General features: G+C 37.6%; 2 protein-coding genes across 6 annotated transcripts in view; one reads left to right on the top strand and one right to left on the bottom strand.

The window, feature by feature from the left end:
• The window catches only part of LOC126849570 (heat shock 70 kDa protein cognate 4-like), a 59,434-nt gene extending 35,316 nt beyond the window's left edge, over nt 1–24,118 (bottom strand). For all 4 annotated transcript variants that reach the window (XM_050591519.1, XM_050591522.1, XM_050591520.1 and 1 more), the window contains exons 1-2: nt 23,980–24,118; nt 19,295–19,359 (exon numbers count right to left, since the gene is read on the bottom strand). The gene's annotated coding sequence lies outside the window, so the exon portion shown is untranslated. The remainder of the gene's footprint in view (nt 1–19,294; nt 19,360–23,979) is intronic.
• Nucleotides 24,119–24,280: 162 nt separating this feature from the next.
• Nucleotides 24,281–26,121, top strand: part of LOC126849571 (Krueppel-like factor 6) — a 307,018-nt gene continuing 305,177 nt past the window's right edge. The window contains exon 1 of one of the 2 annotated variants that reach the window (XM_050591528.1): nt 24,281–25,572. In XM_050591528.1, coding sequence (XP_050447485.1) covers nt 25,468–25,572 — 105 coding nt within the window. In that variant the 5' untranslated portion in view covers nt 24,281–25,467. The remainder of the gene's footprint in view (nt 25,573–26,121) is intronic. The other variant, XM_050591526.1, reaches the window with a different exon arrangement.

The following is a 26,121-nucleotide window of genomic DNA, read 5'->3' as shown; positions in this document are numbered from 1 at the left end:
TGAGAGGAAGAAAGAGAGAGGGAAAGGAAAAAAGAGAGGAGGTATTAAATACCTTGGATGAGAGGAGCTGAGAAAGGGACGGATACATCACGTGCGACATTTGCCCTTATACTCGCTCCGTATTTCGTTCTACCTCCTTCGTACGTAAAGCGTGCACACGCCGTCGGTATGCTTGTCACGCGGTACCCGCGGAAGGTTAACAAATACGGTCAACGCTAATTGACTTTTTAACCACTAATTAAGCCCTGCGGCATGCCCGATTGTGATAACGTTACATCCCAAAAAAAAAAACAACGAGAGCTCTTGGTGGGCGTGTATTTTTAGGGAAAATGAAAATGTCTTCGCTAACCGGACCGAAGCTGGTCTCCTAATCCTCGGACACTTGTTGTTTGAGGTGATTCAAGACAAACAGATTGAACGGTGACATTGTCTATAGAGTTTAACGGCTAGTCGCTATAAGTTTGATCGTCAATGAAACTTCGATGTTTACTGCGGTTGTTATTTCAGAGTTCAATGATCTTGCAGCTTTGTTCTTAATCGCATTAACCCTTAAAAGACTACGCGATTATTATCTTATAGAATATGTATAGACTTTATATAGACTTTTCATTAATAACTGTATTATTACGAAATAAAAATTATATAAATATAACAAAATATAAAATAAAGTAAAAATTTACGACATCTATGTATCTATCTATAAGCGTCTATAAAATGTTATATAAATTTTATCTATTTTAAATTCTATTAAGGTTAAAAAAACATAAAGAGTATTTATATTTTCTCATATACATTTTAAACTAATAATAATATTTTTATGTCAAACTCATGAATAATAATTAATATTATAATATAACATATATTAATCATAAAAACGCAAACAATACCTTATCATCCGTGAACATCATTCGCGTTACTAAATCAGAAAGAAGAACGTGTTGGCTTTGCGCCAGACGACGTCGAAAGCTGAAATTTCACGGAAGTGCCACGTTACGAGAGAATTGTACCGGTCAAGGCTCGTTATCATCGATATTATTGACATGTCACTAGCCGGGTCATCCGTTTACATAAAAGCCAACGATAAATCGGTACTTTGGCGTGATGTACTTGAAAATGTGGGTTAACAGTCGTGTCCGTCTCGCTGAGAACACGCAATCCAGAGGGCCGTTATATTTTTTTTCTTTTCAGACGAAAAAGATTCACACGGTTCTTAAGATCCCGGTACGCGTTGACCGGCACGAGTGTAGCAGGTGTGTCGCGATAATGTACAAGACCGACCTCGTTAACAAGTATCCGGACTTCTTCGCGCTATGTACACACTCTCGCTTATGCACTAGAACACGACGAAGGAATTAGCACGACAAAGCGGAATCGAGCGGAACAATTCCGCGTCCTCGCATTCTCGTTATCAGAGATATTTCCAAAAAGACAATGACGCGCATACCTAATGCGCGATTGTACGTGACGCTGAAATTCCGAATAACGCGAGAGTTATTCATAATTTACGATTGATCTCTTTAAAGCGTTGTGTATTTTTTTGAGATCTGCGAGACATTATATAAATGACGTTTAATTATAGAAAAATTAGTTTGGCATAATTAAATACGTAAGCGATTATTCATAAATTTAAAATAATTTTAAAATAATTCCTCAATATCATAATTATATATAAAAGGATCAAATTTTTGAAAATTTTAATTATTTTAATGAATAATATATGATATATGCCTATTTTTCCATTTATACGATTGCATTAAACAAATCGCTATTAAATATTAAAAATATTAATCATTATATGCACTTTTTTTCTAAAATTTGCAAAAATTAATGAATTTTATTTGAGAATATATACATAAGTAATCTTAAAAAATATATGATTTATATAGTAATGATGGCAGTAAAAAAATTATTTACCTTTAAAAATAAAAAAAAAAAAACTTACATCATAGCTATTAATGATTCATTTTGCAAATCTGCAGATTGATGGTCCAAAAATGATTACGTCAGATTCTGCCTGTGCGGTTTCATTATATAATATAAGTACGCGAATTTAAAAAAATTACACAATGAGCGTATACGTACAAGCATTTATATTTTAAACTCGGCTATAATTAGTTCTTAATTGCCTTAATTCGGGTCATTGCATTCTACAAGCGGTCTTCAGTTAATGCCATCATTGGATGCGTCTGGTATACAACCGTGTTTATATCTCCTCCTTACACATCTAATTTTACTCCATGTAATTCAAAATACACACTAACATAAATATAACTAAATTTATTTTTTTGGTGACTCATGATATTATGGTGCCAGATATTTATAAATCTGCAGACATCGTACAATAAATTTCAATTCAGGTAAAAATGTGTGTACTAATTTATCACGATCACGCGCCTTTGCGCCGGTAGTCCATCACTGTTATCTCACTCGTAAAGAGAAAATGTAAGAGAAGATTTTAAGAAAATTCTTCTCAAGGAAAAGTAGCATGGTGAGATATATCAGTAAAATAAAATAAATCCAGCTCGAGAAAGCAATATAATGTAGAAATTCGTTAGTCTTCTCTCGCACGTATTTTGCCACAGGATAACAACTTTTAGAAACATGGAACTAATCTAATCTAATGTAAAATAATACAAAAGAAAATAATCAGTAATGCGATTCTATGTTATCTATCTTGGATTTCCTTCTCTGAATCATAAGCTTATATTATAACTTAACAAATCTTCTTGTCGGTAAAAGGATACCAGATTTGTATCTATCGCAATATTCATTCCTATTCTAATCCTGTTTAGTGAAATTGAGTTATCTCGGCGATCACATGACGTCGAGACGATTTCACAAGCACAAAAAGCAACGGGATAAAGGTAAGTAGCGAATGAATTTTGCATGTACATATTTCGTTATCTATCTTGCGAAAGATATGCGCGGGGTAGAAACTCGAGGAAACGAGAAAAAAAAGGAAAGAAAAAAAGAGAGAAAAGAGGCATCCTAAAGTACCGGAACACGAAACAGTAAAATACCTCGAATGACTATGTCATCGTGCCTTTGCGTCGTGCTTCTTCCGGTTCATAAAGAAAGAAAAAATAAGCGGCTTGACCAGAGTGCGTAGAGCGGGAGGAAATCGCAGCAAATGCTAAGAGCAAGAAAAGAAGAAGATAACGTCGGGAGAATACAAAATTGACCGTAACGTAAATAAAGAAATGGAAGGTATGATGATGGCCCTTCGAGAAGGGAAACGCGCGATAACGTGCTTTGGATATAAGTATCACACGGATACCATACGTTTATTTTGCAGATGCATATGCGTGTAAACAGAAGTGAAGACAACAAGAATTGAAACTTCACAAATAAATTTCCAAGAATTCAAAATAAAAACATTACATTTCACAAATTAAATATTTAATCATAATTATCTAACCTCTCCCTCATCAACTAAAAGCCACATAGGTCCTATGAGATTTTCATTTATATCCGTAAAAGTAGAAAGCTCTCAAAGGAATATTAATGAAAGCGTCGCGGAATGCCGCGTCAGGCAAATGTTTTCGCACACTTCCATTAATACGCGGCTAGCTTTCCCGTTCTCGCGAGGCTCCACATTCCATGCAGAAATCTCGAATTTTCATCGGGATGGGCCATTGCGCGTAGCCAACGACCGCGATTACATCTGCGATCAGCCCGACGGCGGCAGCGGCGGTGGTTTGCTTCCCTTCTTCTTGGATCGAATTTTAACGATGAGTTTCACGACGCTCCAAATGACGGTATCGCGGCACCCGAGAAAAACTGTTTCTTCACCGGAATAATGCCGCAACGAAGAAAGCCGGCAATTTGAATAAGACATAACCCTTGCTTTATAAAATTAAAACTCCGAGTGTCTCTCGGGTACCATTCCCGATTTTCTCCCCCTTCTCCCGCCGTAATCATCATTGTACGGCGAAAGATAGGACCTTCCGTTAGAATCAGATGTAATCACGGTGAGGACGTACGACAGGTACTCACGAGATCGCTCAGGTGAAAAAAAAATAAGTGTATAATCTCAATTGCGCAAAGCGATGAGAGTCACTGTCGTGTCATCCGGTAAGATCGCCGCTCAAGCCAATGGGACCTTATTCCGGCAATACGAAAAGAGAGGCGTGCACTCAACTCGAATTTACGCGCGAGTGTTTACGGGGTAAGACGGCGCCAGGTTGCCACCCCTATGCGCATTAACGACGGTCTGAGAGATAGTGAACGCGCCCCCTCGTCTTCGTAGACAATGGAAACGATACTTCTGTCTCGACAACAATACTCGGGAGCCGTGCCGCCGACGTCTCGAGCCTTGAAAAAGAAGGACGACGATATACAAGGAGCTAAACTACCGTCCAAGGGCGATCCTGAGATTTAGTAGAGGCATCTGCGCGATCCGCTCGCGAATGATTATTCTGCGAAAATTTTGCGATTTCACGATAATAACATATCCGAAAAATCTAAAGTCTTCGATATTGTTTGCGGATGTAAGAAAATAATTTATAAATTAAGATTGTAATTATATATAAAAAAACTTGCTTCAGAAAATGAAAAATAAAAAAACAATTGTCAAAGCCAATATCAAACATATTAACTTTTAATAATTTTTTTTCAATATAATTAAATATAATCGAATGGAAATAATTGTTTATTTTTATTGTATTTAATTTACATACGCAAATTTGACGAAAAATAATTTAAGATATGTTAATAAAGAAGATTTATTAAAAAGTATGTTTTAGAGTAAAATTATGCGTATTGCATGAGTATTTCTGCATTGTACATAGCAACGATCCAGGCTTAATTTCACATGCATGCCAGCTCGATACGCTCTACGACCAATAAGTAAGTCGGTACCAGTCGCGCGTCATCATACATCCTCCGCTCACCATAATCCATCGGATGGACTGCATAATTCATTCCGTCATTGGCAGGCCTCGGAGTCCGATGACTCGTTATATCGCGGCACACGAACTACGACGATCGAATGGTAATGGCCGTTTGTACGCATACTTGGTGTTTGGCACATAATTTGCGTCATAGTCATCCGGGAATCGCTCAGATGTCTATAAATAAAGCCGATGAAATTCAATGAAATGTGAACTTTCATCACCCACGCATAGTTTATCAGAATTTATTTTTATACGAGATTTAGAAAACTCTGAATTACCTAAAGCAACGTTTCTCTATATTTTTATTTTAGTGCGTATTTTGGCAAGAGATATGAAAATATTAATTATTTGAAATAGCATGCGGGTTTTTTAAAAGTAGAAATTTAATACATCTATTATGTATATATAAATGTTATTAAAATCATATAGAATTTGTTTTTAATTTTAAAGAATTTTTTTAGTATTATACGAGTTTAATTTTAATATTTTACTTGTTCACGGCGAGTTCGTAAAATTACACGATCAAAGTGTCAGCTGCACCAGGACCGAAAGCTACAATGTAAAAGATAACGGGCTTCGCGTGAATCAAAATTACGAGAGCATATTCGTCCTTTGACTGACGTTAATTCTATTTTCCGAGAAAATTGAAGCGGAGCGATAACATCGCTCGCTATATATTTTAGGCTTTTCTTTCGTTCGAGTTCTTTGCTAATAGAAAATGTAGATTGTCATTTTGTATCTCATTTAATAGGAATTTATTTAAAATATTAGATATTTCACACAAAGATATTTCTCTCTTTTTCTTTCTCTTATTTATTAATATATATTATATTTCGATTTATTTAATATCACTTTTTTTCCATTATAACTATACATAAAAATTTTTTCCAATATTTCTATGAATGATGAAATCAATCGTGATACTTTTTGATGTAATATCAATCATAGTTTTTTTTTTATGTAATATCTAAATATCTAGCATCAAAATAAATTTAATTTATAAAAAAAAAGTTTTATCTATCTATTATTATACATATGTGTGTGGCTATTTAAAATTTTTTAAATTAATAAAATATTATACATATAATAAAAAGTAATATAATTGTGTAATATATAATAAATTATTAAAAATGATGAAAAATGCAAGGGAGGCTAAATCTGTAATATACAAGATCTCTCGCAAATAATGTTCGTCCCGAATATATTTTTTTTTCTTTAGTCCACCGACTCTTTGCAAGTCCTGCGAATTTCCGTGAGTTGCTCCTCGAATCATTCTTAGTAGGCACTTTGGATCTGCCGAAAGAAGCAGCACTAACGTTGAGCGCCATTAGCCGCGTTCTAGGACCGAGTTGTGCAATCGTGGTCCTCCTCTTACTTAATGGTCGCTAATATATCATACTTTTTTCAGCTGTCACCTGTACGACATCCATTTTGCGACAGCGTGGTTCGCGTCACTACCGCACGCTAGACTGGCACCGTCACTTTGCCGCCACGCAGTTACAGCTTCTTACAAGCGCGCTATCATACCTGTTCCCTTCCCCGTCTCTTCGTTCCCTTCTCTTCCCTTCTCTTCCCTTATCTTCATTCCCATCGTCCGTTTTTGTCAAGCGCGAAGGATTCTCAACTTTGCAAACGACGTAATTATATCGTCGGAATCTCTTTTTCTTTCAAGTTTATTATCAGCAAATTAATCACTCAAAGTATCAATATAATTTTCTACGATGACAGTTTTATATGACAGAATCAAAGATGGTTGTCTTGTACGCAAAGAAAGTTAGTTTTGTTAAAATAATATACAATTAAGTTTAAAAAAAATAAACTTAATTTAAAAAAATGTATTATATATTAATATATATTAGATATTTTAAGATTATATGCTTAATATGCGTGATATATTATCTATATGTATACACATTTTTAATAATAGAGATTTTTTCCTCTTTAGAAAGTATAATTTGGTATTGTACATACATATACGATATTGTGACACAAAATTTTAATATACCATATTAAAAGCATCACATCTAAATGTATAAATAAGCAAATATCTGAACACATTTTTTAATTGCTTGAAACAATTTGTTTTGAGATACGACGAGCCTTTTATATATCTGATATTAAATGTGCAAATAAATGTGCATTTGCACATTCGCGTTTGCACGAGGAAGAATTTGCGAATACACGAGAGATTGTATATGTGTACGCAGTTGTATACATATATATATATATATATATACATTGTGGGATTTAGGAACCACATACATATAAGTACGACGCGGCATCCTCGAGGGAGGCGCACTCAAGGATCGGAATGCTTTGCCACCCCCTTCGTGACTTCCCTTCATATTCTCCGCCCCAGTAACAACATCTACCCAGAAAATTCAAACATTCTTTCAGGTTTATCAACTTTGTGTTTAATTCACGAGATTCCGCAGCGAGGACGATCATAAAATCTAAGAGTTTGCGAAAGCGTGAAACCAGAAGTCACATAAATTCTACTTTGTAAAGAATAAAACGCGACCAAAGAAATGTTTTTATGAGGCGTATAGTTAAATGTTTATAATTTACATTTTATTCATATCATGGCGCAATGAAAAATATTTGCGACACACACGTATGACAATCTTCTATTCAAAATCATCCGAGTTACATATAAAGTAAAATTATAAATTATAATATTTCTTTATTCTATTTATTTCAATAAATGCATTATCACATTCTGCTCATAATAAATATAAATTCGCCTTACTGTACCAGTTAGTTTCGCTCATGATATCAAGTTTTGAAAATACGGGTATACGGGTTTGCTGAAAACAAATTTTATTTATCTTGTGTGTTGGGCTGGATGAATAGCGTCAATTTGATTTAACAACGACCTGCAATCTGACAATACTCTAGAGTCTGTCCAATCGTTCCGCTATTATCGGTTTAAAGTCAAACGAATTTCGCGAACTTGACAATCCGGGCTCTCCCTTTCTCTCTCTCTCTCTCTCTCGTCAGAGTCGACTCGGTACACGCCTTTGTGCGGCCGCGTTCTGCTTTATCTGCGCCAACCAAACGGCCGTCTAGTCCGCAACTTACCGATTCCGACATTCTAATCTCGCCAGGATACCGGCGGCTAACATACTTTCCCGACCCGATAAAGACCGCATCCTCCGTTGAGATAAAGAGCCTCCGCCATCCGTCAGTTCGCGTTTCTTCGACGTCCCGGTGACGTCCGGGCTGAAAAACGTTTCACGCCCCGGATGTAAATCCCCGAGCAGATTTCAACGCGAGTTAGACTACCGCGGCAAACTTCACTCATGTCGGGACCTTTCGAACGTGGGATTCGCCCTTCATCGATCTTCAGCAGGCTTTATGAGCTTACACAGCGCAGCGGGGACGGGACGCGGGCCTGAAGTAGAGCGAAGTATACTTTTAAAAGCTCGCTAGGATATGGGGTAGGATGATTCGCTTTTACAGCACTTGGCATACTTTCAACATTGTCCCGACAAACTTCGTCGGAGTTGCGAACGTTTTCTTTCCACGAGCAAAATGTACTTGATTATCGGTGCATGCTGTACACGAAAGCAAAAAGAGACCGGAAGAGTAGTAGATTTTACGCAGCTTCATATGAATAGAGATTGAGTATAATTTCCTCGGTATGCGCAATTACTCGACTTTTATGCTTGATTCTTCGTGAATAGTATGCGACTAAGCTTACATTCTTATTTTATTTGTGGGATGGAATGAAAGAAAGTACTTTAAAACTCGCACTAGATAAATCTGTTTGACGATAAATTTTATATATTAAAATTTAGGAAAATTTATAATAATAATCATAATAGTAAAATGCTCAATTATTAATGATATGCCGCCACATCGTTTTTATAACATAGCAAGTAAATTAATCAAAGACATCTTTTTCATTATTCATGCTTTTCTTTAGCCGTACTTTTATCGATGCTGAAACTGCGGGAGTGAGTCAATAAGTTAGCAAATATCGATCAAGTGTCTAAGTACGTGTAGCCGAATGAACGCATATACTTCTCGTTGTAAAGCGCGGATAATGCGTTCTTAATTTGAATCACGTCGACCCTATTGACAAGAAGTTAACGAGCAGTTTTCGTAATAATACGTGAGTCAGCGTTCTTAAAGACGTCGCGAGACGGGAGGGTACGAGTCATAGGCGACAACGGCCTCTCGAAAGCGGAGAGTCGCGTGTTTGTGACATGGTCGTTGTAGGTGTACTAGGACGGGATTAATTGAGTACTCGGGGAGGCGGAGGAATGAACACGCGCACGGTTCATCGATTCTCGTCAGCTCTATGAGCTTATACGCGCGCGCGCGAGGGGCACGGTGGGTTAGATGAATGGACGGATAAAATGGATTTACACGAAACGGCGGAACATTTTTCAGGAGCTCATAAGAGTGAGCGGGAATCTCAAAGGTAGTGATAGGGAAGGGTACCGCGCAGTGTGTGGGAGAGGAGGGCGAGATATCGACCGCGGCAAGTGACAGCCTCTCGAAAGTGGAAACCCTCGGCGCGCTCTTCCAACGACAAATGTGTGCTACCAGGATCAATTGAAAGCTTCGGAGAACGCGGTCCTCCGAGGGCATAACGGGAAATCGATATTATCCCCTCCCCCTCCCTTCCCCAAAGCGCGACCCTTCGATGGCTTTGAGCGACCGCCGCAATTTTGTATCCGCGAAAATCATCCGAGCGTCTCTCATCTCCCCTTTATCTCGTTCCGGTGACTGTGTTTCATCGTCAACAATTATTGCAGAATCAGAGAATCGGTAAATGAAATTTAGCAATCGGCAGATATATATCGTGATCCAATTGTGAAACAATACCATGATATAAAAATATTCTGCGTACTTATATTTCTCAAGTTTTACGAGGAGTGAAAGAGACATCTCCTTTGGCGCGCCACCAAGAAAAATATTTCCGGAAGAAACGTATATGTGCAGCTTTCACGACGGCCCAGAATATGGATGAATACTTTTTCACTGAAGTAAAGCCGTTCCTCTTCGACGGTGCAGTTAGAAATCGCGCGTTGCGATTTACGCGGGCGAAACAATCGTTCGCGGAAAATTACAATTCCTTCTGTGCTTCCCTGGATGAAATAAATTCGCAAATCTTGCGGATATATCTTATCCCAGGAAAATTCTTGTACAGACTCGAGCGACGTTCGATGCTTTTTCTATTTTTAGGCTCTTCGATAGGGCCAATCGTGTCTTTCCTTGAAACACGTGTAGTCATTCCAGCCGATGTGACGCATTGCCGGGAAAAGGGCTATCATGAGAGCCGACTATTACAGAACAGTTCTCCGCATGGTATCGATTCGGCTTTGTATGTTTTTTTTTTTTCCCGTGAGGCATACTTTGTTCTTCCATATCACAGATCAGTAAGAAATAGAAAAACAAACACATTCTGATCCTCTCATAAACCGAGTGCTTGATTGTGCATTTCTATTTTCTGCTGTGATATTTTTGTAACGTTTGTTTCTTCATAAAACAATTATTCTTAATATTATAACTAAATTTAATCTAAATTTTATATAAGCTAAGGATACACATACACATGTATACGCCCACACATATATACACATACTCTCTCACGATAAGACGTTTTGCTTTGAAACTCGGCAAAGTATACGATACGAAAAATACGTTTTGCGCTTTATTCTCCCGTACTCAGTTAGTTTCCATAAACCTGTTTAGCTCTTCTCCCATCACTGCTTTGCCCGGAGTCAAATCCCTGGCACCAACAGGATTATCGTAATGGTTTGTCGCGACCTTCGATCTCTAGTAGCTTTCCGCACCTGTGATGCTTCGCTCTCGGAATATACTCTGGAGGACTACACGGATCTTATCGAACTGAGGACATTGTCAATTTGATCATAGCGGTTCAGCTGATAGGCAATCTGATTCTCTCTTTTTAGATCTTGAAATTGAATAGAGCTATAACAACCTATTCTATCCTTTTCAGATCAAATTACTCATTTATAAACTTTATAAGCTTTTTCGCGAAACACACTATTGTTATTTTATTTTATATTTTTTTCAATCTGTTATTCCATTTAATTTATTATTTTTACGTAGAGATATACACAAATCAGCATATTATATATGCTCTCGACAATATGAAAAATGTGAAATTGTGTAATTGCTTGAAAATTTTTAAAATTCTTTTAACGTCTTAAACGATACAAAACATATTTGGAAGGATTTTTTCCTCAGAGATATTATATTTTTCAAAATACAAAGTAATTTCTCTCTTTGTTTAATTAACAACCGAATATTTATTTACCACTTATTATATATGCTATTTATATTCAAATAAAGAACATTAAGCGATAACTTGAAGCACTTATCAGCAAATACGCCGCAAGGCGAATTGAGTATCACAGTCATAAATTCTATGGCGTCAAACGCGAGGTAACTATTTATCTAGTTATCCGCTGGGTAAGTCACGTATAGTTCCGCCCTCGCCAGCTTCATTATCTTCGCGGGACACGTTTTCCCCTGATGCAACGAGATTGCCGGATGTGCAGGACGGTGGAGCAGAATGTGGTGGATGAAGCGAGCGGAGGTCGGCTTCTTCCTCCGGTCGCGGATCGAGGGGACGAAGAAGCCAGGATAGCTCCAAACTCAAGAACCCACCTCCCGTTCCCTTGCCTTTCTCGTCCCCGTGGTCCGTTTGGTTTTCTTTCTTCTCCCTGCTTCCTTCCCCCTATTTCTTCGTCGTTGCCGTCCGGTGTCTCCGGTTAACATCGCGAGTCACGTCGTGTCAGGAGGGTTTTGCGAGTCGGCGGATGACTGCCGGCGGGTGATATGTCGCTTTCTCGCGTGACGTCAGCCCCATCGCAAAAGAAAAAGAGCTGATAGCGATGGTTATGGCATAAAGAGGAAGAGAGAAAAAGAGAGAGAGAGATATGGAGTAGATTCACCGTCGCGAGAAGCCCGCTTAGATGCTGTGCCAGAAGGGCTCAACGTTACAAATGACTGCGATGCTATGCATACCCAAATAGATCAAGGACACGGCGATATGTGGAGGAAAAAGAGAAAAAAGAAAAAATATTTATTAAGTACGCGTGGATTAGATTTCGTAACGTAGATGTAGATATACGATAAAAACGATTTTGATATATCAAATATTTGTGCGCGTGTGTAATTATTGTATATATATATAAATATATATATATATATATATATATATATATATATAAAATTCTGATATAAATAAAAATAATACAACTATTTAATATTTGTATTTAAAATGTAAAAACAAGATTCTTTGATTTTATACGAAAGAGAATATTTTCAAATTCGCGCAGTTCTATGCTTTGACATTCAATCTGGAAATCGTGACTATTTCCCTTTTTCATATCAAATATTTCTTTTTTATTACAGTTTATTATAGTTTTGTTCATAATATCACCATTGTATGCAATGATCGTGGAAAATCACAAATTGTGAATAAATAAAAACATCTATATTTCCATCCTTCAAGATGCAACGATTCGAGAAATTCTCGTTTCCGCAATGGTAATGGCGCGTGCTTCCATTATTCTTAGCACTTTCCCTCATCTCGTCGGCGGGGAAAAGAATAGGGAGATGATGCATGAACATTCCGCGTGTATTTACGGCGTGAGAATCACTTGAATCAATATTTCATTAGAAGAATTTAGGGCGAGAATTGTACTAGACATGTATGTATTCTCATCGCTTTGCACCAACTTTGTCACTGTTGAGTCTTTACATATTATTAATAAGAGAAAAATTGAATTTATTGACTCGATTCTATAGACATTTTATATAGAGATTTTTAGAATTTTTTGAATTATTGAATCAGTTATTTAAATACTGTAAAATTTAAAACTTGTTTGAAAAAATAGAATAATTAAAAAAATTCAAACAGAGAATATTTTCCATAATTGAATATGCTGAGAATGTAATAGAAGAATTTAATAGATGATCATCATTGATGCATTTCTTGCGACGGCTGCATTATTTTCTTTCTCAACGCGATATCGGTATCGAAGAAAGGAAGTGAGATTGCGAGAACGAGGATCACTAGATAGAGGCAAGAAGACGAGGTAACCGAATAGTCTAAGAAGAGCATCAGGGAAGAGAGACACGACACGATAATGGCGGTAACGCGGGGAAAACGCGGGTGGCGGAAAGATGGGACACGATCGCGCGTTTGCATGCAAATGCCGAGCGCCGCGCGGTAAATGTTTCTGCGCGATAAAAGTCTTGTAGCACCGCGACAGCTATAGCGCGAATTTACGTGCTTTTTCGAGCAATCCCACCACCCCTTGCTCTCTCGACCTTTCACAGTCGACCCCCTTGCGACCATCAGGATGAAGCTCGATGCGGCCGCCATAAATGAGTAGGTATATGTATATGTATGTGTGGGTGTGTAAGAACGTAAGCGTATGTTGAAAGGGCCTATACACAAGGCACTCCGGTACGCCCGAATTATTAAGAGCCGCGCTAAGCCACACTTACCGCTCTCCATATCCCCAACCGCCTTCCGAGAGCTGTCTGTTACATTATCAAGAACGAGCTTCTGCTCCGAGATGCGCTCGCGAATCTTTGCTGCTCGTATGTTGTCGACCGTCACTCTATGTCATTGTCTCGATAACAATGCACCGCGGATATCCAACCGCAATCTTGAATGTCTGGTTATGCCGAGTGACTTCGCGGCGCAATTATACGTCGTCGCTGCAACGTTTGAAATACAAACCGCAAGCATCATCCCCTTAGCAGCTCTCGTGAAAACATCGAGGGAGAACATCGAGGGAGAACGTCGAGAAAAAACATCGAATGTTGGTTCTCTCGGATCAGAAATAACGCGCGGATGAGAGATGGAAGAGAAGTTTTTCTTTCTCTCCCCGCGCATTAAATATATCTTCATCTCGAGTAATAAGAAAATTTAAATGTCTCCTAAATTCGACTCGTTCGCTGCGAGCGATGATAGTGAAGGTTACGAAACAAATCACTGTCCCGCGCACCACCATGGTTTTAGCCGCTTTTGGCTAATTTCTCTCGCCGCGAAAATCCTAATTAATGAGGGCGAATTACGCTGCGCTGAGTTTGTTCCAGGCGCTTCGACGAGCTCCTGGTACGAGGGGTCGAAAAGCCGGCCGGGACGAAAGAGGAGGGAAAGCGGTAATGGGTCGCTGCACCTTCGAAAGAGAGAGAGAAGGGGACAAGGGTGTGGTGCGATGGATGCCAACTAATCGGGTAATTTTTCCGGCATCAGTCGGTGAATATCAACGCCGCCGTTGAGCCCTCCCCCGCGGCGTTAAGAACGACAAACGATCGCCGATCTATCTGGCTCAATGTAACTCCGTTGAACGTCAGCCTTTCGTCCGTCGTCTTCTCCCTTCCGTTTACCATCGTCGATTCACCGAATCCACTATTCCACCGCCTATTCGCCGGCGGTTCAATCCTTTTCAGACCAGCTAAACGCTTGCCCGGAACCATCCTACGAAGGATGTTTTTTAAGTGCTCGACATACCCGAAGTAAACCGATCCGAATATATACGTCAGATTACTTGCTTTTGAGCCACTCTCCAGCAATCCTTCGTATCGAGATAATTTCTCGGGTTAGAAGCATGAAGCTTCAACATGTCAAGGAAAATGTATTGTTGCAATCTCTACTTCGTCAATTTATTAAATTGCAGATATAAATGCGTGCCATTCGTCATCTATTAAAGCTTTCTTGAATAAAGACATAAGAAAAAAAAAATCATTGAAATTGTGGATATATTATATGAGCTAGAGAATTTTTCTAATCTTTCAAATTTTTATAGTCAAAATATTCATTTCACATAAATAAATTTTATGGCGTAAAGAATTAATAAAAGAGCGCGACATTACATGCATTTTTCATTACATTTAAAAAGCTCGCTTATATTTTATACATTGCTATGCGTGTATTTGCTAATTAATTAAGAGCATTTTATTATGATCAGGCTACGCGTTAATGAACAAAGGAACACAGTTGTAAAAGACAATTTGTCGGAAATTCTTACACATTGCGAATGAACGTTAACATTTTATGAGACCGCGGATGGAAGCAAGGGCACGTGAGCACCAGTAAAAATCGTGTCGCTAGAGAGAAGAATAACCGGCTATAGCGTGCGGTTAACCGGAAGCGGAAAAGGTCAAATCGCGTCGGTGGGTAAGCTCGTCTAGTTGGGGGATGGGGTTGCGATAATTGGAACAAAGAGAGTTAGCTCCGAGAGTCAGGAGGAATCCTCGTCCTCGGGGCACTCTCTCCTCTCCGTCTTTCATTCACTCACTTCCTCTCCGGTAGCGATAAAGTTTAACTCTTTCGAACTCTGTTAGCGGTGTACTCCTTCCGGTACATGAAGAAAAATTCCCTTTATCTGTTTCGCCATTTTTTTTTATCCCCTTTCCGTCCCTTCATCTCGCCCTACATGTTGCAACGTTTTATACTGCAATTGCGAAACTATAATACGTTTGACGAATTACAAAAAGTTTATTTCTAATTAAAAAACAAGAAATTTTGTAACATATTTACATGTTTGTAAAATTATGTTTATAAATTTCTGTATTAGGATTAGAATCATTCATAATGTCTCAAAAAAAAAAAAAATCTAGAAAAATATTTTAGAGAAAAATATTCAATTTATCTTAATCAGTTATCTTAAATCTTTTTTTTATAGAATCATGAATGGATGCAAGAAAAATATTAAATAAAAATATATTTATAACATATTCATGACAAAGGAATTAATCGACAAAAGTGTTTGGATATATTAATAACTAAACAATTAATATTATAATTTATATTTATATTGGCATTTAAAGCAGGTTTAAAAAAAGTTTATTACAGCATTCGATCATTGTTGCAACAATCATAAATATTTAAAGTTTAATATTGCTAAGGATTGCAATCTTGCAATCTTAATTTATCTAGAACGTATTGAGTTTCCTTCTTCAAACGAATGGGGTAATTTATCGTACAGTCCAGTCACTCGATCATTAAACTGATCCTCCTTTCGCGATGCGTTGATAAGTGACAGTCATGCTACATGAATATCACTCAAGTGTGCTCGTTGTCCACGTTACTAACTACATGTCAATCAGTACGTTTCGAAACATAAATATACATTGCGTATCTGAGAGAAGCTTGATTAATATGGTCTGTATTTATTAATGACGGACAAAACAGTAGCGAGAAGTACACCGAAAAACATTTCGCTCGAATAACATTCGAAAGATATTAATGCATGTAGTCAGATTGGATATATAGTCGTCTTCACAAAGGCAAAAATGAAAAGTATGCCCCAGCGTTTATGCCCGCGAAAAGTATACAAAAACGAACTGAAAATTTCTGCAGGAATTCTTTATGCAAAACTCCACTGTGTAAGACAAAAAGTGCGTTTCATTCCATCGAGACCACATCCTCATCACGAACGGATTCTCGTTTAATGTTCCGTAAGAAGCGGCGATTCCGTTTAAAAAGAATATCTGAGATGCGCGAAAAATCCTAACGCGCGAGTGTGACTTCCCATAAAACACAGCCCGCAGAGGAATCATCAAAAACTATTCGCGGCCGCTTGCGTTTTACAACCTTTTGCATAAAATATGAAGTCGCCGCGTGTAAAATATTATCGCGCACGTCCCTCTCCGAATAATATATTATAGTCGATATCAGCGTATCAATATTCACGCTGGTGCATATGATCCTCCCATTCGATGTGTTTTCGATCGGCAGAGCAGAGCGCGGTTCCTCTCTCGATTCCCGCCGAGTACCATTATCCGGCGGCTTCCCATTGCACACTCCCGGCATGCTTCGATTACCGTTCGCGAAATATCCGTTTTGCAATCAAATAAAATTAGTCTTTCATTTCTTGTGTTTTTTCTGCTTTGTTCTTTTCTCTTTCGTTTCCTGTTTTGTTGTATAAATGGCGACAGTGAAAACGCGCATAAAAACTTCAAAAGTCCAATAGTTGAATGTGGCTCGAAATGGATAGATCGACGTGATCAGTGTTGTTCAGCGTAAACCAACGAACGAGGTTTATGACATAATACAGACATGTTGACGAAAAGGGGCAGAAAATAAGGCGGAAGCAATAGCGCTCCATGTGGCTGGAAACTCGTTTCGTCCATTAAAGCGCGCTTTCTTGCTGGCTTGTTTTTCGCCTTCCCCGACTCGGTGGCTCGGTGCCGTTCTCGTGGCATTGAGATATACACGAGGAAAACACACCGCGTGATACGTACGCCTTGGCGCGATTTCGACCCCGGAATACTCGCAGCGACTCATCCTCGCAATTCACCCCCGACAAGAGCCTAAGTGAAATTTCGTGCCGCCGGGCGCGCTCCCTTTTCTCTTTCTACATCCCGGGGCCTTTCAGTCTATACTTACCGGTCGTCTTTGCGGCGAGTCGAGATAAAAGATCCGCTTCCTCCCATTGCACGATATCCCGTGAGATATCTTATACCGCCGAGAAATTTCCGTACTCTCCTCCTCTTCTTCTCTTCGGACGAAAAAAGGTTTGGCACGGGTTCTAATCGGTCGTGTTGGGGTTTTAAAGTAACGACGATCTTTTGCCGCGGCCTAATACAAAGTTAATTCACTTTCGTGGCAGTAGCGCGTATCATTATGTATGATCGTTACGAAGCGATGGGATTTGTTTATCCCTCAGGGTAAATGTACTGCGACGAACACGCTATATCAAAACACGATGGAAAATAGCGAGAGAAAACATAAGAATAGTTTCGGAGCTCGCAAAGCAAAAACATCGGACTTGGTCAGCGAGGCAAGACATCGAAATGCCAGAGAGCGCGGAAATAACTGATAAAACATCCAAATATTCCATTTGTCAACCAACTAATGCGACGTCAGAAAAAAATTCAGAAAAAATTCCGACTCTTAAATTGGATATGTAAACGAAATCAACTAGAATGGCAAAATTAATATAATCGAACAGAATTCAAGCATGTTTCTTTTTCGTTTGATTATTATTATAAATTATCATTTTTTACCTTTTTTTCTAATCGGTAAAAATTTAGATTAAGAAGAACATGCATTTTGAACAAAGGATGAATGATGTTCCTTCACTATAATTCTAATGTAGAATTTTTTTTTCAAATTGCATTATTATTTTCGCTGTAAAGTGCTGTAAATTTACTTTCCAAAACTTACAAAAATTAAGAATCTCTAATTAAAGCTCAATATTTTTTAAAAGATTGCATCAATTTTAAAATAAATGATTTATAATATTTCAAAATTTTATTATTATACGATGTTTATTATTTAATATTCTTTTATTTCTATTTATATTACCTCAAAAGTGGATCGTATTTTTTTTTTCAGAAAGCGAATGGCCGAGTATAAGAATCGCGCATCGATCAAACCATAGGCGACTTCTTTCAAGGGTTGTTTGCTTTACCCTTAAACTTAACCCTCGCTTACAAAGATGAAGGATCGTAGAGTAGGCGTGGGCGTGTTGTTGGTCGAGAAACTGGGCACGTTTCGTGTGACGAAGGTTTTGGTGGTATATATAACGCGTGCCACGACTCGAATAAGAAGGATAAAGATTCGACTTCAGAAATATCACTAATATATTATCTCGGCTCCATATTTCAGTATTAAAGCGAATGGAAAAAATACGTTCATGTTTCTTTAAATGTAACGTTGTACTATGTTTTTGTAATGAAACGGAAATACAGTAAACACAATCATATATTAGTATTAATATAAGAATTATGATTTTTAGATATTAATATAATAGAAACATATTTTCTGTGTTCTTTATAAAAATTAACGACAATATTTGTTTAGAAGACTAAAAAAACACTTTTTGCAATAAGTAATTTTACATTAATAATTTTACTTCAACTTTAAGCTAGTGAGTTTCATGATATCAGATATGATCTTTATGACAGGATAAAAGATGAATCACGTACGTCAAAGAAAATTTAAGTCCCAAAGATCACAGGACTATCTTCATACATTAATGAAGAACGTTTGACGCTCTTATTAAAACAAATGAAATAAGTAATACACACTTTTCCTCTTTTTTAAGCATAAGACAAACGTAATTCAAAATAAGTGTGTAAAATTTATAAATAATCACTTATAAATAATAATAATTGCATAGAAAAATAATAAAAAATATCTCTAACATATATAAATTTTTTATACACAAACATCCTATATATGCAAAATTTTTTTTTTAGATCGATAAAAAAAATATCATATATATCAGAAGAGAGAAAGAATGCATTTAAATCTTTTAAAAGATACATGAAGAAATTTCGCACTTATATCTTGAGATATAAATGCGAAATTTCTAAATCTTTTCTAAATCTCTGGAGTACTCTCTACCCCCATTCATAAATATACAAAATACTATGTGGAAACTTACCTTAACCGAAAAAATGGTGCTCTCCGGATGTTTCTTAACTTATCTCTCAGGCAGTTTGCCTTGGTCTGAGAAAAAAAAAAGAGATTCGTTAGTACAATAATATGCTATAGCAAATAGCACGGTTTTGTATAATATTATTAATTATATATTCGCGCGCGCATACACACATTTAGAATATGTCTAAATGTACCTTTTCTCTTTTAAAAGCATTTAATATTTCTTAAAAAAAAAATGATAGTAATATTAACATAATAAATACAGTCAAAATTAAGTTGAAAAAATATATATTTGTATATACATGGCTGTATATAAAAAATCAATAATTGTATTTCAATACGAACTGATTTTATATTTTATAATACGAGAAACTTTTCGATATCTATACGTAAAAATTGTCATTTTACGCAAATTTATCGCTTATAATATAATACATGCATCATCTTGGAGGAATGTGTATCGTAATATCCCTTAATTTCGTCGAGATCTCCGCTTGTGGGAATATTTACACGCACGTTCGGAAAAGCTCTCAGTCAATCACCCCATTCTAGTATCGGTTGAGAAAAGAGGGTTCTTTAAATCGACGGCTTTGTTAAACTTATAGCGTCCAAATTCGTGGACATAAGGGTCCCCCGTGGTGATAGCGGCTTCCTTATGCGTGTCGGCATTCTCCATCGTGCTTTACGCGTAGAAAGGTCTCGAGAATTAAGTTCCTAAGAACATTCTCTTCGATCTCCTTTATGAGATAATAATATATGTACACCGGTTTCACGAACCATTAAAATGTAATAAGATCGACGCAATCATTAATCGGAAATATTCGAGGCATTCCAAGCATCGAAGCGTAAATGAGAGTTATCGAATGCAATCATTTACATCTTTATGATTTTATATATAAGACATATTTTCTGTATTATAATACAGAAACGATATATTAAAAGTGATTATATGAGTAATAAATTATATATGTAATAAATCTAATTTTGTAATCTTTTATTTTTGTATTATTGTATTTTTAATATTTTCTTCGTAATTATATGAGATATTTTCTTTTGATGTGAGAAATATCAAAAATCATTCTCGGAGGCTTAGATAAGTCATAGTCGTCGTCATCTTCGTCGCTGTGCGTGTTTTGTCGGTTTAATCTGTAGTGCAAATTTTCAGCACGACTTACCAGAGAGTCATCTGGCGTGCACGATAGGATTACGAGATTAAGGATCTCTTCGTTGGAAGCCGTTAATAATAATAATCGCCGTCACTTCCGGCAATGACAGAGATGCGAGCGTCTTCGATACGCTTCGCTCGGCTAATACCGCTTACTATTTCGCGAAATCGTCGCAACACGACCGTTATCAAAAGAAATCCTAGACGCTAGATCACATAAGCGCCTATATACGGCCTCGTCCCATAAATTCCAGTCATTCAAGGATATGCGAATGAGCAGCGTGGCCAATGACGCCGCGCCGAGCGTTGTTCGAAGAATAATAGTTGACACGAATAGTGGCACTATGAACGCATATGCTGCGACCGTTTGCCTATGGCATTATGCAATCGAGATTACATCATTCTTAGCGCGTTTCTTGCATCTTGCTCTAGGCACGGACCGTCGAAATTGCCTGCGCGACTTAGAAAAGAAACGTGTACTAAATATCGACATCGTGCCGTTCATTGTTATTAACCTTCGTTTGTCTGATGCAGATAATGATACAATAGAATGAGGAAACTTGTGTTACAAAAAAACATAGCAACGACATAAATCTTTTAGTTAAGCATAATATTTTCAACAAGATATTTTATTACTGTTGTTGCTGATGTTATTGAATATCGTGATCGGTCATACGAGCTTTCAAAGATTTGATTATCATTTCGAAATGTGATTTCCATGCATTTTTTTATATTGCAAATATTATATAATAACAGTTATTTATTATAGGCTGTAAATAATAATATCTCGCCGCAATATTATTATTTAATTATTCAAAACAATATAAATATGATTGGGATTTATAAAGAATACATTATGCTAATTTTGCAATTAATATAATGCCACAGAAAATATTGCGGTAGTATATAAAAATTGCTACACAGTAGCAATATTTAAGTAGGAATATTTATAATGGATCTATATGATATAAGAAAAACAACTTTTTTACGCCGATTTCCCGCATACTCGCGATTTTTTGTATTGGATAATTATATTCCTAACTATAAAATTCAGATCAGTGAAAGGTTGAAACTCGTCTCTTTTCATTCCGCTAAATTATTTAATGCTCGTAGCATTTCATGCTAGAAATGCAATACAGTTTACAAACATTGATCAACGTAATATAACGTTCTAAACTGAATAATTGAATTAATATGTTAATAGCCCCGAATGACCAGTCGAATTATTTTATTGGAACATGCGCAATGAGCGCGCACGTACGAGACAGAGAGAAAGAGAGAAGAGAAGGGATTTTGTGTCTAACAACCATCCCTTATCATCGCGGCAAAAATTGACGTACTACCGTATTCCGTTACAAGAAAGCTTTTCGAGGGTTGGGCTTCGGTCCAACTGCGGCCAGCATCATGTTTATGGTGCCGGGCGTCTTAACCTACTGAACGGCGAATGTATCCGAGAAACACGCAGCCAAAGTTGAGAGGTTACATGAGGTCAGGTTCCAACGCAATGCTATATATTCTGCTCGCAATTTAACAGATAATATCTGCAGTGTTCCGCCCCTCTTCCCCCTTCCCGATATAGAACAAATTCGAGATAAATGTGTTTGAGAAAGCATCTTCGTCTTTTTAAAATAATTTAAATTACATGTTTGATGCATTGTAATCTGCTAACCATAGATTTTAAAAAATAGTAAAAAATATTACGTGTAATTTACTTGATGTTTTCATCTCTTATGGCTCTAATAATAAAACACTCGATTAAAAAACCTATTTAAAATTTTATAAAAAATAACACTTCCAAAAATCGTCAACAGTCATCATTGATCGAGACGACGCTATTGATCCCAAGCCATTGTTACGATCGAGACTGTACTTCACAGAACGATTGTGTAGTGCGACAGAAACGTCAAGCACGCAAACAAAGCAATTCAAGTACAATAACCGATTAAAAAAATATTTTTCGAATTGCACGGCCAGCCTCCAACAAGCGATAGCTCGACTGCGATAGCTGCGAACGGAAACAAGGCACTGGTCCGATAAGAGCGGTCTTCTAATTCCATTCGCCATAAACGTTGCTTACGTATCTAATCTGGCATTCCTCTGCTCTGTACCAGCGTCTATAGAAAGACTTTAACGAACGCGCAAAATTCATGAATCATGTACGGCGACACAAGTCGTTCGTCTCTCTCTCGTTTCTCTCTCGGTTGACTCACGAGCGATTATTCATTTGCAAATAATTCTCCGCGTTCGTGTACTCCGTGCTTGTGCATTTTTTCGTAGTCGATTCGCAGAACGCGAACACCGTTTCTCTCGGTTAAATCTAAATGTTATGCAAATCTTTTCGACCAGGATCAGAAGATAGATTTACGAAGCAGTTGTACGGAAAAATTAATAAATTTATGTTTCATTCTCTCCTGCATACATTATTAAAAAAATACTAATCTCATAATAAAAAAGTTGCAAATATAAAATATGCAATAAATGTATATAAAATTAATGTTAAACGCATTCGTTACTAACCAAATTAAGGTTTATTTATTTTTTATGAAATTTAATTTAAATTTAATTTTTCCCGTTTAATAGCGTTTAATAGCTAATTTAACATCATGTAATGATAACTTCAATATTACACATGTAAATGTGATGTATAATAATAGATACAAATCTATTCGACACGCGAAACTAGAATCCAGAATAGTGAATTGTTGTCGCGGTGTAAAAGTAAGAAAGACGCGTAAATTAAAGACGTCCTTTTCTCTATTATTGTTTGAATAGGAATCCAAAGCATTGTCTATATGCATAATTCAAACGGAACGTAATATCGGTTGGAAGATAATGATTATAATGCCGTAATTGAAATAATGTCCTACTCATGCAATTGTTGCAAAATTGTGCAATTAAAGAACAAATTACGGAAGATTTTGCGCATATATCGCTGTAGAGTTTTTTTGTTTTTTTCACTAAAGAATTTCATTGCAAAAAAAATGTTAAGTATATTTTTTCAACGTAGTGTTTAATTGTGCATGTATTCTAATATTTATAATTTACAAATTTGAATTTTTGCGGACCAATTTATCTTATAAACTCTAACAAAGTTCAGCGAACGCGCAATAGTTATTTCAAAAATCTTATATTATAATCGTAACATTATGAAATTGTTAAAAATATCAAAATTAAATTATTCTATAACATACGAAATATCGAGAATTTTGTACGTATGTATGTATGGATATGATGTTTTTTCGTGAAAAATGATATTTTTCAAAACAAAAATAATCAAAACATTTAAGCGTAAAAGAAGTATCTGTATCTTTATGATATACAAATCTCATTTCATTTAATGATTGACCAAAGAAATAAATTCAAATTATCTGCGTATATTAATGCATTGCTGAAAATTTGCGTATTTTGAAATATCTTATTAACGACACATTTTGTATTGCTTGAAATAAGCAGATTATATTAACGAATCATATTTATACACACATATTATATCGCCATGTAAATAAATTTTTTCTCTTACTCACTATTAAAAGTGTAACAATCAGTTGGTACGATCTTCTACGAGGCAGTATATGGAATAACTTGTGAAGAATACAAGTCCTTGTATAAATAAACTTTGTTTGGTTTATTGTGCGTAGTGTCGGCGTCTCATTCCTGCGCACAATATACGACCGGCGTCACGACGTCATCGAATGGTGCTGCCACGGCCGCCGATAGCGGTAGCGCGTCGCGCCGAATCGTGCGCGCTCGGCTATGTTCGGCCGTACTCGGATTGTCTCGCGTTCAGTTACGGTGAGAGGAACGTCAGTTACTCTTCGGCACTCGTGCAGAGGAGGTCCGTGCGTATTAGCGGTTGGGATTTCGCCGGTCCCTTACGGAGTATATTCTCCAAGTGTTATCCCGTGGTTCTTTACTTTCGGTGACGTGCAGTCCGAAGCGATCGTGCGTGTCTACCACGATTTCGTTGAAGTGATTCGACGAGGAGGAGAGAGAGAGAGAGACCGGCATCCGTCTCTCGACATACGCGAGAGAAAAGCGCCGGTACGTGACGGAACGACGATAGGATAAAGAAAGAGAGAGAGAGAGATAGAGAGAAGAAGAGAAGGAGAGACGGTCGCGTGTGTTGGTGAATATACGAGGTTGTTTCGGCAAAAGTTACACGCATCGAAATATCGTACAGCTTTATAAAAGTGAGATTCGGAACGCAGTAAGAAGAACGACGGAAAGATTCTTGCCGGCATTTTGACGTTGCTTGACACGCTTCTTTTCCCGCGTTTCTCCTCCTTCCGTGTGTGTGATGGATACTGTCGTAAGCGAACCGTGCACGCGACGCCAGCAGACAGAGCGTCGAGCCGCACGAGTGATGTCGTCGTCGCAGTGAATTTTGCGTTCAATCGCGTCTCTTCTCCGGCAATGATACAGCAAGGAAAACAACAACAGTAACGACAATTTTGTCTTCGACTTTGTGTGCGCGTGCAAAAAAGAAAGGGAGCTCTTCGACGTGTTGTGTGCGCGAGTATAACGGAAATCGGCTTGTTCGATAATCGCGCGGGAGAATCGGCCGCTCTCATAATCGTCCTTCTACAATCTCCGCGATCGGAACAGTCGTCCGCGGAGTGAAGACGTTATCGTCTCGTCGCCGCGTCCTATCTCTCGTGTCTACGGTAGAGGGGGAAAACCTCTCACTGATGATACGCACGTGCGCTTACCGCTACCTGCTATATTTACGTGCGTACGTGCGTGCGAGTCGTCGCGAGTAGCCGTTACGTAGCGGACGCGTTTACGCAGCGCGTAAGTTGCACGGAGTGAATCGAGTTGATTTATTATCGTGTCGCGAGCGTTAGGAGCGAGCGTCGCGCCGGGGCTCGCCGTGTCAGTTTGTCACTTGTTGGTTCGTTGGTTGGCCAGTTGGTTGATTGGATTTGCTCTTTGCTCGGCGCTTGACCGCCGCGTCCCGTGCGGCACCTGCGAGAGGAGGCCGAAGCGGAGGGACTTCGTAGTCGCGCGTAGCCATGGATACGCTCCTACCGAGCGGCAATATATTTCGAGAGCTGCAGGACATACACGACACCGGATATTTCTCGGCCCAGCCATCGCTCGAGGATCACTGGCAACAGGTAAGGGGGGTACTGCATGTATTTACTCTACTTATACATCGAGAAACAGATCGAACAGTCAAAATCTTCTCTAGTTATATTAATGACTTTGTTGCTTCTTAACTTTTATTATATGTATTTTATTTATACATTTTTATATTTTATACAATTTTTTTTTTGTATATAAGTATATATAGTACAGTACTTTTGTATATATTATTTGTTGCTATCGTTATTTCGTGAACAATAGTTTTAAATAATTAACTTTTAAATATATAACATACTTGCGTCGATCATATTTTTTTCCTACAGTTATCAAATATACAAAATAATTTGTAATTCTTTTCTATACACGCATTAAAAAAATTGATTTGACGTAAAGCGTGTCAAATTAGAATACTGCACCACAATAGAGTGCCACGTGCCAACAAATGTCACTAATGTGCTATAGAATACTGACATCCGTACCCGGCTCTCGCTAGTTGACTGTTGTCGAATGTTTCTATTTATTGCCCTCTTTAAGGGACAAAGGACCGAGGGTTACATCGCAGGTATACATTCACACTGTTC

The sequence above is a fragment of the Cataglyphis hispanica genome, chromosome 5 (genome assembly GCF_021464435.1).
Source record: "Cataglyphis hispanica isolate Lineage 1 chromosome 5, ULB_Chis1_1.0, whole genome shotgun sequence".
NCBI classification, from domain to species: domain Eukaryota; kingdom Metazoa; phylum Arthropoda; class Insecta; order Hymenoptera; family Formicidae; genus Cataglyphis; species Cataglyphis hispanica.
The sequence above is the reverse complement of the archived record's forward strand: the minus strand, read 5'-3'. Positions and strand labels throughout refer to the sequence as shown.